Below are 19,430 nucleotides of genomic sequence, written 5' to 3'. Positions count from 1 at the left end.
TGGATTGATCTGCGACGTGTTTTTGTCGAGTTTATATATCGTCACCTATTCCAAAGACTTCCGTCTAACGGTACGCTTGCTTTCACATTGCAGCGTACCGTACCCGAAAACGCATGATCCGGATCCGAGACTGCCTCCGGAGGTGGTTTCGGGTACGATACGGTTATCCGTTTCGGGGAACGATACGCAACATTCACACTAGCGAAGTCAGTCCACCTGGCCGCCAGGAGCTGATGTCATTTGCTTGTTTACTCCGTGACATCATGTCTAATGGTGGCGAGCCAATAGATTGGCGTTATTATTATTATTATGACCGTGTCATAGAACTCTCACTCTCTGTCTTGTTAACTTGTAGAACAGATCGACAAGCTAACAACATTTTTTGCTTGAAGATCTGTTATTCTTGCACACGCATGCATCCAAAGGTCCCTCCCCCTTTTAACTGCCTGCTCTTGGCAGCGCAGCATGACACACAGAGGAGTTCTAGATAATTAGACGTCTGTCAAATTCAGTTACCGTAAATTTCGGACTACAAGCCGCGACTTTTTTCCCATTTTTCGACCCTGCGGCTTATATAACGGTGCAGCTTATCTATGGATTTTTTTTGAAAAAAAACTTTAAAATGATTTTTTAAATTATTATTATTATTTTTTTTTTTATAATATATTTCTAAATTCTGTTCTGTCTGAATGTGTATTTATCTATTATGAAGATGGCGCTGACGGCGCTGACTGACTGGCGTTAACGTGCAATGTGCTGCTCAGGGCTCAGGCAGCAAAGCAAGAGAGAGTTAAAAAAAACGATTCTGGGCGAGCGTTCCGGTGGTAACTGGAACGCTCGCCCCAAAACACACTCGCCCCCATTCATTTCGCGGACAGAGGCCGCCTGATTAGACCCGGGGCGAGTGTGTTTAGGGACGAGTCTTCTGTGATTTCATTCACCAGCCAGTGTTGCCAGATTTTGCGAGAGAAATAAGCAACCAGTTCTATGAAAACAAGCCCAAAAGAAGCAACTTAGGCCACATGAGCACTTAAAACCTATGCTATTTTTTGAAGCAAGCCTAAGCAAGTACACTTTAGAAACAAGCCCCAAAAAAACACAACCCACAACGACCAACATTTTACAAGAAAACTTTACAGAAAAACAAGCCCAAAGTCGCTTATAATACGCGGACATGGCAACACTGGCCCCAGCAGGTAAAGCCCCGGAAGAGTGAGACAGGCAGCGCCAACAACAAAAACAAACAAGGAATCGAGAGTGGTACGAGAGACAGAACGAGAGCAAGACAGACATTACAGATCGAGACAGTCTGTGCAAAGGAACTTTTCATGCACAAACCGTCATGGAAAACAAACGTAGAATTGCATATGATGCAGCGTTTAAGTTAAAGGGAGTCAATCTGGCAGTAAAAGAAGGAAATAGAGCTGCTGCACGTACCCTTGGCGTCAATGAGTCAATGGTGAGACGTTGGAGACGCCAGAGTGAAGAACTGTCTCAATGCAAAAAGTCGAAAAAAGCTTTCAGAGGTAATAAAAGCAGATGGCCCGAACTTGAAGACTTTCTTGAAGATTGGCTGAACACACAGAGAGCAGACGGCCGAGGTGTTTCCACCGTGCAGATCCGACTGAAAGCCAAAACAGTCGCCACCAAAATGAAAATTGAACATTTTAGAGGTGGACCATCCTGGTGTTTCAGATTTATGAGACGAAAGGGACTGTCCGTCAGGGCGCGGATGACTGTGTGTCAGCAACTCCCTCCCGACTACCAGGAAAAAATAACAAACTTCGGCGAATTCACACAAAGAAAGATTCGAGATTATTCCATCGGACCGGACCAGATCATAAATATGGATGAAGTGCCTTTGACGTTTGACCTGCCTCTCACTAGGACTGTTAACAAGAAAGGTGAATCGTCCATCACGTTGAGAACCACTGGCCACGAGAGGACGAATTTCACTTGTGTCTTGGGCTGCACAGCATCTGGATTAAAGCTTCCGCCAATGGTGATCTTTAAGCGGATCACTATGCCAAAAGAAAAAATCCCGAACGGCATCTGCTTTAAAGTCAACAAGAAAGGGTGGATGATGGAAAGCGTAATGAAGGAGTGGCTGAATGAGTGCTACGTCAAGCGCCCTGGAGGATTCTTCGTTGCTCGTTTTGGACAGCATGAGGGCCCATATAACAGATTCTGTGAAAGCAGCCATCAAGAGCACAAATTCAATTCTAGCTGTGATTCCCGGGGGCACAACGAAGCATCTGCAGCCACTCGACATCAGTGTGAATCGTGCATTCAAAGTGGCACTACGCGTTCAGTGGGAGGCGTGGATGACTAGCGGCGATAAATCCTTCACCAAAACTGGTCGCATGCGAAAAGCAACTTTCGCTCAAGTCTGCGGGTGGATCCTGACAGCGTGGAGGAGTGTCAAAACATCCACGATCTCCAACGGGTTCTGAAAGGCTGGACTGCTACCGCTGCGTGATGAAGAGGAGGACGCCGCCACAGCTGAGGCCCTTCAGAGGCTGTTCGATTCCGACGAAGAGGAGTTCGTTGGTTTTGAGAGAGACAACAAACTCGAGAGGAGAGTGGAAGCCACCCTGAGCCTGTTCGTTTCCGACACTGAAGATGAGGACTTTGGTGGTTTTAGTACGCAGGATGAAGACGAAGATGAGGATTAATTACGGTACTTGACTTTTCTGGTTACAGCTGTGTTACTGCACCGTGGCCTAAAAGGATTAATGGACGAGGATTAATGACTTTTCTGGTAGGCTGGCTGATTACCGTATATTTTAAGCAGCCGTGTTACTTACTGCACCTTTAGGCTTACGCTGCCGTGTTACAGTCACTTTTTTTTGCACTTAAACAAAAACACATTTAATTTAGCCATTGATATTTAGTGCAGCAGTTAAGCTCATTATATGGAGGGTATTGTGCATTTTAGGAAAGAAGCATGAAACTTTCAGCATATCATCTACATACCCCAAGGTTTGATTTCAGACGTGGAAGCACTTTCAGATTGACCTCTGGTGACCTTGAGTGGTCATTGACCTCAGAATTGCATTTTTGGCACTTTTTGACCCATTTTTCTCCATTATAATAATATATGCTTGATAAAATGTCAGTTTTATTCTAATAAATGAAAAATGAAACCTAATAGTCACTCTACAGAAATGGTGATTATTACTATTATGATAGTTCTGTTATGACATGTTATAACATTAAAAACATCTAGGAGAGAGAGAGCAGCAGTAAAATAAAGAAAAACAAGAAAGAAAGTGCTAATGCATTCAAAGTGCAATATAGGTACAATGCTATTCAAAGGTGCTATTCATCTCATGTTGGTTTTGGTTTTGGGGGCAGTATATGGTGAGCGTTCAAGGTTCTGATGGTTTGGGGAAGAAACTGTTGGACAGCATTCTGGTGCTTGTCCCGATGCTCTTTTTTTTTTTTTTTTTTTACTTACATTTTTATCCCACGATTTTGTAACCCTTATTTTTCACCCGGTGCCAATTTTCTAAGTGATCCTGGGCATTATACTCCCCTCACCAGCCCGATGCTCTTTAACCTCCTATCAGATGGCAGTAGTTCAAGGATATGGTGGGAGATAATATGGTACCATTTCTGTCAGAAACCTGTCTACGACTACCAGTGACATCGATGGGGAATCCAAGCTAATATAAACTGCAGGCTTTATATTCCTGGAAAGTTTGCATGCTATAATAGAAGCCATTGTTCTCGCATTAATAAAGAAAAAAATGAAAAAAATGAAAGGCAACTGTCCACAGCCCTCCTCTGAGACACAGAATGAGTAGATAAAAATTGTACCATAATGAGCATGAGTGAGTACACTTGGAACCATAATCTAACACTCAATGGTCTTTTTCACTCTCTTCATCTTCTCTCTCCTTATTCCCTTCAGCCTCCTCATCTTCGTTGTCTTCATCTTAGACCATGGCAAAATTCAGACTTCTGCTTCAGTAAGGTTATTGCTGCTCAAGTGGTCAGGCATGAGTTTGTTAGGGATTAAGGGTCTTGCTTATGTACACCCGACATATTGTCAGGGCTGGGAATCGAACCTGGTACCTTCTATTTCCCAGGTGGCCTCTCTACAGCTATGGCCCCCCTTCTTCTTAATGGGTTGTAGTGGACCTCTCCTCCTTCACACTTACATAGTCAGTCTTACAGAATTGTATCTGCAGTTTATTTCGCTGCATGCCTTCAATGCTCTACAGCTGCAGCTGGAGCCATTGCCTGGGAGTAAACAGTGGGCATGACAGCCCCTCCTTTAGCAACCTCCCACCCGAATGTAGTGATGTCTCTTTCCTCTGCAGGTGGCTCGATCCGATCTGCAGCCTTCCACAACATGACCTGCAGATGAACATGCAGTATACTGTGTGCAGAATCATATTTGTCTGTCAATACAATGCGAAGAAGAACTCTGCACCGGTATCTTTTAGGTCACTGTGCGTGGCATCAAGTTCCCCAAGCACTGTATTGAGACTAGTCATGGTACTTTCTAGGAGTACTTTAAGCACATACCTTGCCCTTCTCACAGGGTAGGAGACAGTATCACATCCAAACAGGTTCTTGGAGGAGGACAACCACAAGCATCCGATAAGCACAGTGTATTTTGTCTAGGATTTACCATTGAGAATGAAGGCGATGCCACCGCAAGCAATGCTTTTATCCCAGAAATGTTCATCAATGTTCCACTGCAACCAAGGAATGACATCAGAGTGCCAGTGGGCATCATGCGGGGATCGATGATGGTAAATGGACTGCATTTAAATAGCACCTTACTAGTCTTCCTGACTCTTCAAAGCACTTTACAATGTACTTCACATTCACCCATACATTCACACACCAATGGTAGAGGAAACACAAATACAATACCCCTACCTGCTCATTGGGAGCAGGTAGGGGTTCAGTGTCTTGCTCAAAGACAGGAGGAGCCAGGGATGGAACCTGGAATCTTTGGATTCCAAGACGGCCGCTCTACCTCATGAGCCACTGCCACCCCGCATGATGACAGACTTATATCGCACATCCAGTCACTCAAATGGATTATACATGTCATGACGCTTGAGGTCCAGTGTGGGGTTCATACTGAATGGCAAAGCTTTTCAGTGATTTCTCAAGGTGTACAAGGGTTGTGAGCACAGGATCCAGGTGAGAAGGTGGAGAATCGATACATGGACATGGATCCAGATAAATTGCTTTTTTTTTTTGGCAAGATTAATTTCTGGACATTCAAAAATAGACTTAGTCTCTAAGAGCACCTTTCTAAATTGACTACCAGCTAAAACAAGACTTTTTCTACATACTTTATGCAAATTGTGCAAATGAGGAAAGGTTGCATGACTTCACCATGATAATAGATGAATTTCTGCACAATTTCTCACAAACATGGGCGTTGACTCTTAAGTCACCTTTCTAAGTTAACTGGACGCAAAATGTTAGTCGCAAAATGTTAGCTATTTCCAGGTAATTTGCTCATTAAAGGTTTAATGACATTCACTTTTACACCACATTCAAAGTCTTTGTCCTGGTCCTTCAAAAGTGTACAAAAGGTTTTAAGTGAAAATTCCATTCCAATGATCCATGGCAGGTGTTTATCTCACACATTTCTAAAGCCTTTTCAACTGCAATGAAAAAATAAATCTTTGCCTGCGGGTGTCGCTGGTGAGGGATTTTGCCTGTCAATCATCGCCACTGCTCCGCCCCCCCCAAAGGAAAGGATAGGGGAGGGGAGGGGCGAGGAGGAGAGTGGGCGGGATTAATCGACTGTGACCTCACTGTCGAAGGGCCAAGCTCAGATTACTTTTCAGCCTAATTATTCAGAAAACCCCAGACCACAGAAAATCCACTGAATGTTCTAAGTTCAGGTTTTTTGGGTGTAATTGAGGTCATAAAACCCCAAATAAAACATTGAAAATAAAAAAAGGGAAAATGAATGTCATGATACCTTTAAGCGATAAATTTGCTGATTATGCTTATTACTCAAATTGCCCAATATGCAACTTTTAGGAATCAAGCTTAAACTCATCTGCTAAGCCTATATATGACATTTTAATCATAAAGGTTTACAGGAAACAACATTTCTGGTTTTAACATGGGTTTGCCAGCCCAAAATGTGTACAGCCTCTGACAAGTCTCAGAGGTCAATTGAGAAATGCTTCCACGTCTGAAAACAGACTTCATGACATATAGAAACACTGTAGGAAGTTTCATGCTTCTTTCATAAAAAGCACAATACCTTCCATATATGAGCTTATCTTCTCACTAGAACCCTGAACGCTCACCATATACTGCCCCCAAAACCAAAACCAACATGAGATGAATAGCACCTTTGAATAGCATTGTACCTATATTGCACTTTGAATGCATTAGCACTTTCTTTCTTGTTTTTCTTTATTTTACTGCTGCTCTCTCTCTCCTAGATGTTTTTAATGTTATAACAATGTCATAACAGAACTATCATAATAGTAATAATCACCATTTCTGTAGAGTGACTATTAGGTTTCATTTTTCATTTATTAGAACAAAACTGACATTTTAACAAGCATATATTATTATAATGGAGAAAAATGGGGCAAAAAGTGCCAAAAATGCAATTCTGAGGTCAATGACCACTCAAGGTCAACAGAGGTCAATCTGAAAGTGCTTCCACGTCTGATATCAAACCTTGGGGTATGTAGATGATATGCTGAAAGTTTCATGCTTCTTTCCTAAAAGGCACAATTGGTTTGCTTAACTGCTGCACTATTGCCTCGTCAAGCGCTGTAAGCTTTTGTTTTTTGTTATGGTACTACTGTAGGCTATAATCTACGGTAGATCAGTGGTTTTCAACCTTTTTCATGCCAAGGACCCCTAAATTGATACACATTTGTCCGCGGACCCCCAATTAAAAATGTTGAGCTTGCTATGAGCTTCAAAAATAGCAGATCTACAAGCTCATAGCAAGGCACTCGGTGCTGGGCTATGAGCTTGTAGATCTGCAAATTTTGCTGGGGAACCCTTAGCACTCCCTCAAGGACCACTGGTGGTCCCCGTACCACGGGTTGAAAACCACTGCTGTAGATCACTGCCGGTACGTGCGCTGGGAGCGCACCGTTTAAGTTTGAAAGTTGAAAAGTTTGTGTGTCTGAAACGGTATGTGATACATACAGTACAGTTTACACAGCACAGTACATGTTCTGTAGCTACTATTGCACTAAATGGTAACACTTGAATACGTTATGCAAATATGCAACTTGTTTGTTGAAATGTTAATAAATGGGAGCTTCCCCAAACAGCCATTTCTTTCCCGACAATCCCCTCTGTGCACGAACCCTTACATATGGTAATTAAACATTAAAACACCCGCGGCTTATAGTCCGGTGCGGCTTATATATGTACAAATCATTCAATTTAGCTGCTGCGGCTTATATTCAGGTGCGCCTTATAGTGCGAAAATTACGGTAATGAAAACTAATGTTAAAAACTTGACCGGACAGAGAACATTCCAGGGTACACCCGGCAGCTAACATGTTGGATGTGTAGAGCATAGAACATTAGTTCATCTTAAGATCTATGTTGTTGATCCTCCTGTCGGCGACATCTGGGAATATCACTGTAATGATCAATGGAATGACATGAGTGTAAATGTGTGCAGCGTCCTTCATACAAGAGACGCGCACACACACACACACGCACCTAACATTTACGTTTTTCACTACAGTTAACGGGTGGGGCTACTTCAGATACAATAATTTAATTCACTTTATCGCTCAAATACCGGCAGAAGTGGATGTCTCAGTGGTGCATGAGTTAACACAGTTTTCCACGTGGGGTGATTTGACGGTGTGAGAAATATGATGTGTGACGTGAGTTCATGTGAAGAAGGTCATTTGTGTGTGTCTCACGCTCATTGTGTGAGAGTTGGCAGCTCTGGTTAAGGAACAGTGTGTTAACACTTGATGTAGCTTCACTCTGTCATTGTCTGTTGATGTGTGAAATACAGGAGGAATACGGTGACCTGATATATAAGAAGAGCTCTGAGCTGGAGAAGAAAAGTCAGATGAAGATGGGTAAGGTTCCTCTCTCTCTCTCTCTCTCTCTCTCTCTCTCTCTCTCTCTCTCTCTCTCTCTCTCTCTCTCTCTCTCTCTCTCTCCCCCCTATACTTTATTGACTGGGTTCCCCCAGGGGTCTGTACTTGGTCCCCTCCTTTTTCCCTTCTACACCAAATCTCTTAGCCAATCTACAAGCTCACAAGCTGACGCGCTGTGAGCTTGTACATCTGCTATTTTTGCAGAATGTTCACATATTTCACAGAATGTTCATCTATTAAGTCAGGAGCATTACACCCCTGGAAGAACTTGCAGTCACTCAATGTTAATCATATATATATTAATGATCTATTATAATATAGTAGATAACAGTAGCAAAATTTCAAATTTGCACCCTATGGCCAGAAAAATATAGAAGTCTTGACTTTGACTGGATGACTGGGGTTTGGCTGCATTACTACAATGACCACAATGCTTTGGGGCACTGCACTTCCTTGTGGGGAGGAGGCTGCGTGGGGGCGTGGTCTACGTTGTAACTTTCCCCTCCCAGTTCTCACTACAACAACATCAACAAACACATACAGCACATTGCATTGGCCAGTGTTGCCATGTCTGCTTATTATAAGCGGCTGGTTTCTAAAATGTAGTTGATATTTGGGCTCGTTTCCAAATGTTTTGATTGTTGTTTAAACCAGTGGTTCTCAAACATGTTCATGTACTTTTCCACGGACCCTCATCTGTGCACTGCGCGCCAACATATTTGCCAGGGAGACCCTACCAAAAATGTGTTGTTTAAAAAATATTCCACATTTTGCACTTTTTTCCCCTCAAGATTTTTTGGAAAATAGCAGATCTACAAGCTCACACTGCGTCACATCGTTACGCGTTGTGAGCTTGTAGATCGGCAATTTTCAAATAACCCATGTCTAGGTTTCAAGTGCTCTTGGCACAGGTATTTTCTTTTGGGCTTGTTTTCATATACCTGGTTGCTTATTTCTCTCACAAGATCTGGCAACACTGAATGTTACGTTCCAACTTTTCCGACTTTTTTGTCTACCTTTGGATCACAAAACACGACATCGAAGCCATGTTCTTTCTTGGATCACGTGAAATACCCATTGCAAGTTTGCTATATCTACAGTATACCAGGATGTCAGTCCCATCATCACCGTGTCTTTGTTGCGCCAGCAAGCCAAGGTGAAACTATTAGTCTTGGCTGCTGTTCTATTGTGTTCTGTATTGATTTGATTGTATCTTATAGTAAACTAAATATATCATGTATAAATTAGCATAGTAACACTAAACGTGTGTGTCTGTGTGCGCGCGCGCACGTGCATCAATTTTTTTTCTACATTCCATCCCACCATGTAGACAGTCCGGTGCTGGTGACGTGACGTCCATCTTCTACTTGGGAGTCGGGACATCCATGGAGATGTAGCATAGTAGTCAACAATATAATAATAAAACAAAACGTTTCATACTCATGTCATGTGTGACTCCTTATTTCTGAGAGCATAATGTTTCACTGTCATTTCCAGTTATATTCTTTGGACTAAACTTATAGAAAACATGGGCATTACTTTAGAATGACATGCTAATGTTCAAATACTCTTGTCATACACACAGCCTAATCGTTTTTTTCCTCTTTTTTCAAATGAGACCGTTTCATGCTTTCAATTGGTGTATATGGATAATATTAGGTTTTACTATAGCCTATTGTATCTAAGACCAGTAAAGTTGAATCCAATGTGCTGGGGTCCCCAGAAAAATTATGATTACATGTAGAAGTAAATACTAACAGAATGTACAAGAGTTTTTCACTATTATATCTGTAATGCAATTATGTACCATTCTGCCAAATGAAAGACCATCTCCTATCATGAAACAGTTCAAAAGAACCCTTATAGAATTGGGGTTCACATTTTGTCATTATGAATGCTTAGACAATGTAGAATGTACCGTGATCAATGAGTAGAGCAAGCAGGGTGTAAATGTAATCGTTTTATTTAGAAAAATAATATGGTTGTATCTCAAAAGGCGAGTCCCAGGGGTCTTCATCAGCCGAACGTTACTCCATTTCCGCAGGCAGGCGAAACAACATTCTGTCCTGTTGAAAAGAACACATTAGATTACACTTGTAGATTAAATAGATATCATCCCACGTGAAGCCTAATCTATACTAATATTGCATGCAAGCCGCAAATAGCAGACCTACAAGCTCACAAAGTGTCGAGTCTGACGCGTTGTGAGCTTGTAGATCTGCTATTTTCGGGACCCGGCGACGTAGCCCTGAAACATGACTGTCATGGGGGAACTTCAACCTGGTGTTTGCACTTTCTACATGTACAATCCGTACATCTACATAAACGTTCGGATTTCAAATAAAAAGTGCTTATCCCATGACCACGGATGTTACAATTTGAATCGGGTGGGTCTAAGTACCAGTATCTTCCGTATTGTTTAATAAAAAAGCATTTTAATCCGATCAGTGGCCATTTATTATGCGACCCTTATGCGATCGGTTGGGAGGTTTATGAGAAAATGACCACCGATCAGATTAAAATGCTTTTATTTAAACAATACGGAAGATACGGGTACTTGCACCCAGCCGATTCAAATTGTAACATCCGTGGCCATGGCGTAAGCACTTTATATTTGAAATCTGACAAGAGACAAAGCATAAATTTGGCTTGTCACACAAGTGGTTTAGCTTTGCATTTGGCTAGCTATGGAACGACAATGTAAACAACACTGCTCTGCGTGCATGCGTCTATCAGAAGTCAACTACACATTGTATACTACTACCCTAACTTTATTAATCTCTAACATTAAAGCAATCAAGTACAATTACACTTGGATTATTATGTCAAATTGGCATAACGTTTACAGCAATCATTACTTACTCTATAAAGTAATTAATCCAAGCTGTGTCCAGCATGATTTCAGCATACAGCCTGTTGAATTCCTCTGCGGTGGAGCTGCTCTTCTGTGTTTTATGGTTCAAAGAAATATCTGTTGTGTTAGTATTCCTCCCACGGAGTGTTTACCGACGCGATCAGGGAGAAAGAAGGCTGATCCCACTCTTTGGGAGACACCCCTTGGGGTGTGTGTGGGGTTGGTCTCACTGAGACACCATGTAGTGCGGACATAGGTGAGAACCCGCGGAAAACGTCATTTGACGCTATGGGCAGCAAAATCGGCGAAGTTCCCCTTTAAGTCCTGTCCAGAATAGTGAGTCTAGGGTTGATGTGGTTAAACTAACATGTTCACACTGTGTCCATTTAACTCTTACTTCATACTGGAGGGGGAGTAGTGGGGTACCTTAGCAAAAATAACGATACGAAGCCAAATTTTACATGAGGCTTCTTTAGGACCTACTGAAGGATTCTAGCCTTGGGTACCAAACTTTATTTTGAATATGTTCCATACAATTAGGCGTATCCATTAAAAAAAACAGGCAGATTAACTTTTTGGCCTACAACTCTTGAACCGTAGGTCATAGCATCAAAAAAATGTTCCCTGGACTCCTTGGATCATGACGCAACTTCCCGCCCCTTTTCCGATTTCAAGATTTTCCGCCATTTTGCATTATCTTCAAAACACAAATTGTGTCCAAAATTCACACAAATCGGCACACACTCTGTCTTTGGTCATGTGATCAAGATGTATCAGTCATATTTTTCATATTCCCTTCAAATGGGCAACGATTGGCTTCTGAAATTTGTGGGAGGGTCTGTTTGGAAAAAAATTGCACAAATCATAAACACAGTGTCCTATATGTCCCAAATTTGTATCATTGAGGGGCCATTAAGAAACGTAGAGCCAATGTGATTTCACTTCCACCCATAGGGGGCGCAACACATTCTAGAACTGTTTTTGCACCAAATGAAGTACAAATGGTCTTGTGAGTCAAACATTTGCACTTGCAAAGTGGAGAACAGTCTAAATTTGATTTGCCACATTTGCAGGTGGAACAGTCCCCTTTACAAGAGCATTTGATCAGCTCACTGCATGCTCTGGAGACTTCTGGAATTGTCATCCAAACTGGCACCCATGCCTCAGATATATATCTTGGTCCATCCATGCTCATGTGGGGAAGGAATAACTTGTCCTGTTTGTAGGCTGGTCATCCAGATGCCTGCTTGATACACTGCCCGCTTAACATGCTGAAGCAGTGCATCTTGGGTGGGTGGCAGTTTCTCCATCGACCTATTCCCATGACAGAATAGTTATTTTCTAGTCTGGTTGATGGAGCCCAAAAGACTGGATTTGTCATACAGGATAACCGTCAGTCTCTCAAGCTTCTGGAACTGCTGACTGTCAACATTCAGCAGCTGGAAGGGATGTTTGGCCAGTCTGACAAGTATATCTGTGACATCTTCATATGCTTGCCAGGCATGCCAAGCTGACTTCTTACCCTTACTGTGGAAAGCAGATGCTGTGTCACAACCTGACAATGCTTGGAACATAGGCAGAGCACGAGATTGTGGCTCCTTCAGATATTTACACATGTTGTTGATGTGGTAAAATCTGTATTTTGCCCATGCCAAAAGCCACCCAGATGTCAGCCAAAGGTTGAATCGTAACTAAATCACGGAACAAGCCTGCAAGGATCACTGTAAGCGCCCTCGATGGAAATAATGAAGTGGATTGGTTTCAACAGGTGTCTTTATTTTTCTTTGGATCAACACCGTGAAAACTATGAAAAAATAGAGAATAAATACTTTTACAAACATATCAAATATTTCATAGTTTCATTCAACAATAAAAGCAGTGCATTTGAATTAATCACTTCAGTACAATTCAACAATAAAATACTTTAGTTGATTGTGATTCAATATAAGTAAAGTCATTTAACATAGAAACCCAAGTAGACATAAAGCAGAATGCACCATAACCAAAGTATCATAGAACAAAACAAACAAGTAATTACGCCCAAAGTAAATAACAAATGAAAACCCAAACAAACAATCCTATACCTTGCTCCGGCTATCGAGGGGCTAACAAGCTGTTTGAATGCCACCTGGAACCGTCATTCATCGTCACCCATCATAATAGTTGCATGTCAAGTTTGTCAACACTGATCACAGCAGGCACTGTGGAAAATACAAACTGCTCAGTACACTGAAGCTACACATGTCTGGGTTCAACATTTACCGTAATAATGTGTGAGGCATTTCCAACAAACATACCGTGTTGCTCTGCTTGGGACACACACACGCCGTCTCTCTGTCACAGACTGAGTGTGAATGCATGGGGGTGTGTGAAGCGAGCTGGTTTAAGTGCGTGCCGGTGCGGTGACAGGACGTTTCAAAATAAAGGTAAACCATATGTACAGGAAGTGTCAAAATAAAGGTATCCCAAAATAACGTAAATAAACAGATCAACTTCAAACCAAAAATAATTGAAGTTAAAACCAGCAAGTGTCCCTGACACTTACAATCACAATATCAGTGTCCACAAGGATAGTTTTTGCTCCTTGCTCCAGTGCATGCCATACATGAACCAGAATCCTGGTGTCTGCCTCCTCATGATTGGAACCAAAAAACGACACAGCTTGCCCTGATGTGACATACACAGCTTTGGATGGTGGCCAGTTGAACTTTTCAGTCCTTTAAGTCAAAAAGGCAAACAGCTCCCTCTTATTTGTTGGAATTAAACAAATAAGTAAATTGTTATGAAAATCATCCAATTGCCGGGTAGCTTTGTCTGACTTGACACTTTCCTGCGAACACCTTGTCCTCTCTTTTCGTGGGGGGACTCCTTCAAACTATCTGGGATATATGTGTCCCATACAACATCCAACCGCTTGGTTTCCTGCAGCTGCTTCAGCAGATATAAGGGATGAAAACGTCATCTGCATAATCATCAAATGCTTTTTCTTTGAAGCCAATTACAGGCAAACAGTATGGAATATCAAAAGCCTGTTGGACGTTCATTGTCACATGACTCACAAGACCATTTGTACTTAATTTGGTGCAAAAACAGTGACATTTATAGAATTTGTTGTGCCCCCTATGGGTGGGAGTGAAATCACATTGGCTCTGTCTTTATTAGTGGCCCCTCAATGATACAAATTTGGGACAGATTGGGTGCTATGTTCATGCCATTTTTTGCCAAAGGGACCCTCCCACAAATTTCAGAAGCCAATCGCAGCCAATCCGAAGGGAATATGAAAAATCTGACTGATACATCCTGATCATACCAAAGACAAAGAGTGTGTGCCGATTTGTGTGAGTTTTGGACAACATTTGTAGGAGTAATAGCAAAATATGTGTTTGAAGATAACATAAGATGGCGAAAAATCTTGAAATCGTAAAAGGGGTGGAATCTATATGGGAAGTTGCGTCATGATCCAAGGAGTCCAGGGAATAAAGATTTTTGATGCTATGACCTACCGTTAAAGAGTTATAGGCCAAAAAGTTAATCGGCCAGTTTTTTGTTATGGATATTAATAAGCCTAATTGTATGGAAAATATTCAAAATAAAGTTTGGTACCCAAGGCTAGAATCAATCAGTAGGTCCTAAAGAAGCCTCATGCAAAATGTGGCGCTATTATCAGCTTCGTATCGTTAATGTAAAAACATAGTGTAACCCCCACCTGTACCCCGTTACCGTGTACTATGGTGGACGCTTCGTTCTAGGTCCGTGAAGAGCTGTTTTCGATGTACAATGACCACACAACACATCAGATGACACAATAGCTTTGGTTGGGTAACCACTTGGCACCCCTTTAGTATTTTTAGCAATTAGAAATAGTGCAACATGAAATACATTTGACAATGGTACATTAGCCGGCATGAACAATAACCCCCAAAAAGAAAATAGTAAAAGAAAGTTGTCCTTTAAGTGAAGTTGTCACTTTTAGAGCTCTGTAACTCTGTTAAGTCAAAAGTCAGTCAAAGGTGTTTGTAATCAGTCAATTGTCAGTTGGAATCAGACGGAGGTCTGATCCTATTCCTCAACTCCTTGTGACAGGAGTATGCGCAAGTCAAGGTTCGTTGGAGTGCACTCGTATCGCGTGTTCAATCTGTATCAGTCGGATGACTGACACAATCCTACCATGACAGACAGTCCGTCTGTTCTCTCTCAACGTAGTTGAGGCAGATCTGGAATCCTGGGATCATCAAACTGGGTAGCTCGCCATCTGGTCTCCATGTATCTTCAAACTCGTCATAAAAACCTGACCAAATCTCATCCAATGTTCCTGTATTGACGACGTCAGGACAGGACTCAATCTCACAAGGGGTTTGCCGAGTGGGCTAACGTGTTGTTCTTGCACCAAACGGCTGCAGGATTCCCCTCTGTGAAGCTAAGACACAGCACCACACTGTAGCCACAGCTGGTGTATCTGTTCTTAGTTGTATTATATCGCTTTTATTTAATTATTTTATCTCTCAGCTAACTGCTGGCTTCATTCAGGTTGACGTTGAGGTGTGAAAGAACGTGCTGACGTGGTGACGTCACTTTTCACTGCGCGTCCTGTGAGGCTTTCAAGTGTGCTTGTAAATCACAACTGCTGCTCTGTACCAGTGAGGCTTTCAAGTGTACCTCGTGAAATACAAATCAACAACTAATGAGGTAGCATTAGTTTTAGAGGTAGATTGTTTTGTGCATGTTTTAAATAAAACAACTTATAATGAATTTCAAAATAAAAAATACAATCATGTCTTAGTTAACCTGGTTAACTATTGTAGCTTATGTAAGCTGGGTTTTCCACCTGGGTTACAATAGGGTTAAGGTACTGGACTAGAGGGGCGACCTCCAAGTATGATGTACAAAATGGCCGCTGTGTGAATGTGGTTAATTGAGTTTACAGTGATATTTATGTACAGTCATAAAACAATGTATCAGACCTCATGTCTTCTATACTCATCATGTGTAATGAATGTTTGTTTGTTGTTCTTCTGTAGAGAAGAAACAGTCTGGTCAGATGAAGATGAAGTCCATGGATCAGACATCAACACCTCCCCTTCCTCCTGGTGACAAGGTTATTATAGTTTTCTTAGTTTTTTCATTTACATATTTTTTTTTAATATATTTTTTTACTAGTTAACTTTACTAGTTAAAAAAAGATTTAAAGAGATTTAACTTAAGAGAAAGATTTAAAAATATCAGGAAAAAATATAAAATACATTTTCACAGTTATAACTAGCTACAAAATTCGAAGATATATATTTCATGGTATGAAATTTAATTTACAAATTAATTTCCAAAAACTAAAACTACACTTTTTCTGTATGGTTTTATTTAGTTTTAGTTGTTTTTTTCGTTTTTTAAATACACATTAATGCTTATATGTGTGGCTTTGTTTAGGCTGAGTGCCATTTACTAGTGTGGCAAAGTGGTTAATACGGTAAATGTCCATGATTTAATTTCCTTTTCTCTTTTTTAGGGAACTACTCATCCCGATGTTGTCTCTGGGACTGAATTAAAAGAAGAGAAGATGAGCACTGTAAAGCAAAAAGGACGTCTCACAGCCTCCTCCTCCACAGCTGAAGAAGTGAAGCATAGTGAGATGGTAGACACTTTAGATCAGAAGACAGAAAAAAGCAGAGTAATGGTGTTCTTGGGAAGAATGTGGAAGCGTATGAGAGGAGTGAAACATAGTGAGATTAAAAAAACTTCACGTGAGAAGAAAGAGTTAGATGTAAAAGAAGACAGAAGAAAAGTGAAGCATAGTGAGATAGAAGAAACTCCAGAGGAGACAAAAGAGTTGGATGAAGAAAGAGACAGCAGAAGAGTGAAGCATGCTACAGAGATATCTGAGGAGATATCTGAGGAGACTCTGTTTGACCCTCCCTTCACACCTGGCGATAACCCTCCCATTCAGTCCCAGTCTCAACCCCAAATCTACCCACTGGAACCTGGCAAGAATCACTCAGGCACTGAAACTCCATCTCCTAGCACATCCTCTGACTCCACTCTCAACAGACCCCACATGGTTTCTTCACAGAGAACACAAGACAGAAAGAGAAGAAAAGAAGAGTTGAAGGAGACTGATCTTCCCTCATCAAACCTCCCTCTGCTTCCCTCTTCAACTTTAGATGAATCTGATATTCCCTCTTCCCAAGATGCTTCACATGAAATAATTACACCTAACATGTATCCCTCTGTTGTTATAGTCTCCCCCATGTTGTCTTCCTCATCCACATCACAACAGGCCTCCCATGATTCCCCAGAAGAAATGATTTCATGTGACACAGCCTGTGATTTGTCAACCACAGACCAGCCTGTTACAGAGTCACTGTCCTCTGTGCATCCCTCTCTGGAGCTCCAAGATGAAACTGATCTAACTTCATGCTTCAGTGGTTTGAGGATAGAAGAATCCATCTCTCTGCCTCGTTCTCACAGCTTACCCTCACTGAGCCAAATTCTATGTTTAGAGAACAAGGAGAGTTTCAGAGCAAATCGGTCCCACAGCGTAAATGATGTTACACTACTGGACAAAACACTGAAAATTACACCTGATATCATTGTTGTAGAAAACAAGGAAAGCTACAGCTTCCACTGCACCCAAGCAGGACTGTTCAAATGCAGTGTGACCGACCTGGTGTTTAAGATGGAGACAGAGGGAGATGTGACTTACAGGACAGTCCACTGGGACCGAAGGCTTCTATCCCAGCTTAGGAAGAGGCCTGCAGGACCACTGTTTGACATAAAAGGTTCTCAGGGGTCTGTGTGTCAGTTACACTTTCCACATTGTGAGATCCTCTCCATGGGTGGGGGCAAATCCTTGTCGGTTCTCCATGTGATGGATGATGATGGCTTTGAGCTGATCAAACCCCATGTGATCACAGAAACTCATGTTATCATACATGTAACTGGATTATCTTTATTTGGTATCGTCTCGTACGTACAAGAGATGTTGCTCGGGCCCCGTCCTGTCCAGCCCAGTCCTGTCCAGCCCAGTCCTGTCCAGCCCAGTCCTGTCCAAGCATTGGTGTCACTGTTTTATACACCACCGATTGATGATGATCATCCCCCTTCAATTCTGAAAGTGTTGCTGCTGCCTCGGAATGTTGTGCAGCATGAAGTGATGAATGAAAGGAGGAAGATAAATGGAGAAGAGATTTACATTGAAGCGTCTCTCTGTAAACTAATCCCAAAGGAAGAATACACCCTCTCCACTTCCCCTCAAGATGACTCCATCATAGTTCTACCAAATAAGGCAGAATTTGAAGTCGATGAACTATCCTACCACAATTACATGCCAACATTTGTCATTAATTTAGAGGAACGTTTTAGCCATGTTCGGCTGCTTCTAAGCAACAGTAACACCTCCTCCATATGTCTTCCGCCATGGGAAGGTTATGTAAATCTTACAGATGCTGCTTTAAGAAAACAACAAGTTCAGCGCACACTGAGTCATGAAGCGAAAGACAAACCGTTGACTGTGCGCAGCAGCTGTATCGACAGCGTTTCAGATCCCATTAGGAGACAAGTTCAGTGCACACTGACTCTTCCATCAGAAGACAGGCTGTTTTCTGTGAGAGACAGATTCATTGACAGTGTTTCTCTTCCGAATCTCAACTGTCTCCTGGACAAACTTTTCACACAAGAGGTTTTAACTGAAGCTGAGCGGGAGACGGCTGCTGAGATGCAGGCAAAAAAAGAAAAGGCACGTTTTGTCATCGACACAGTGAGGCATAAAGGACCTGATGCAAGTTCAAGCATGATACTGATTCTCTGTGATCTGGACACATGCCTCTCTAAACATCTTGGGTTGATGTAGAACTGTACTGATGTACTTAAAATACCTTCAGTATCCAGGCAACTTCCTGATTCTTATGTTATTCTGTAGATGAAACACAAGTTGGACACATTGGTTAGTTGCAGTTGGATTATTATTTAACTGTTATCTTTTATCGTTTTTATGACATGATCATCCAGAGGTACTTGACCTCAGGACACAATATTTTTTTAAATGTCTTTTAAAAACTTTGAAACATGAACTGGAATCATGTGTTTGTTTTGATTAAATCAGAGCAGGCTCTACTTTTAATTATATGTATTTGTATTCGTCTGAACTCTTGTTTTGCCCAGTTCAACTAAAAATTGGTTAGGAGACTTTCTCAGGGACACTTTGATACAAAGTCTGGAGGAGCTGAGCATCGAACCGTGTGTGTGTGTGTGTGTGTGTGTGTGTCTGTGTGTGTGTGTGCGTGTGCGTGTGTGTAAAAGTTAGTCATGATGTCATTACAGTGCAGCCACAGGGACAGTTTCTTTTTCTTCCCAATTTAGTCGTTATGCCAATTAATTGACTCTTAACACTCGCGTGACTAGCCGGTCAATCTGGACGATTTTGAGAATTTAAAGTGGATTATCTTCTCTCATGAAGCTCCGAGGAAGTTCCCCTTTCATGACTTTTTTGATTTGATACA

General features: G+C 41.7%; 1 protein-coding gene across 3 annotated transcripts in view; it reads left to right on the top strand.

The window, feature by feature from the left end:
• Positions 1-19,174, top strand: part of LOC308081122 (uncharacterized protein) — a 63,423-nt gene extending 44,249 nt beyond the window's left edge. For all 3 annotated transcript variants that reach the window (XM_080457516.1, XM_080457518.1, XM_080457517.1), the window contains 3 exons: positions 8,000-8,066; positions 15,960-16,036; positions 16,442-19,174. In XM_080457516.1, the coding sequence (XP_080313642.1) occupies positions 8,000-8,066; positions 15,960-16,036; positions 16,442-18,781 (2,484 nt within the window). In that variant the 3' untranslated portion in view covers positions 18,782-19,174. The remainder of the gene's footprint in view (positions 1-7,999; positions 8,067-15,959; positions 16,037-16,441) is intronic.
• The last annotated feature ends 256 nt before the right edge of the window (positions 19,175-19,430 follow it).

The sequence above is a fragment of the Gymnoscopelus braueri genome, assembly GCF_963280865.1.
Source record: "Gymnoscopelus braueri genome assembly, contig: SCAFFOLD_131, whole genome shotgun sequence".
In the NCBI taxonomy this organism is placed as follows: Eukaryota; Metazoa; Chordata; class Actinopteri; order Myctophiformes; family Myctophidae; genus Gymnoscopelus; species Gymnoscopelus braueri.
Note: the sequence above shows the minus strand (reverse complement) of the source record. Positions and strands in the feature narration are given on the sequence as shown.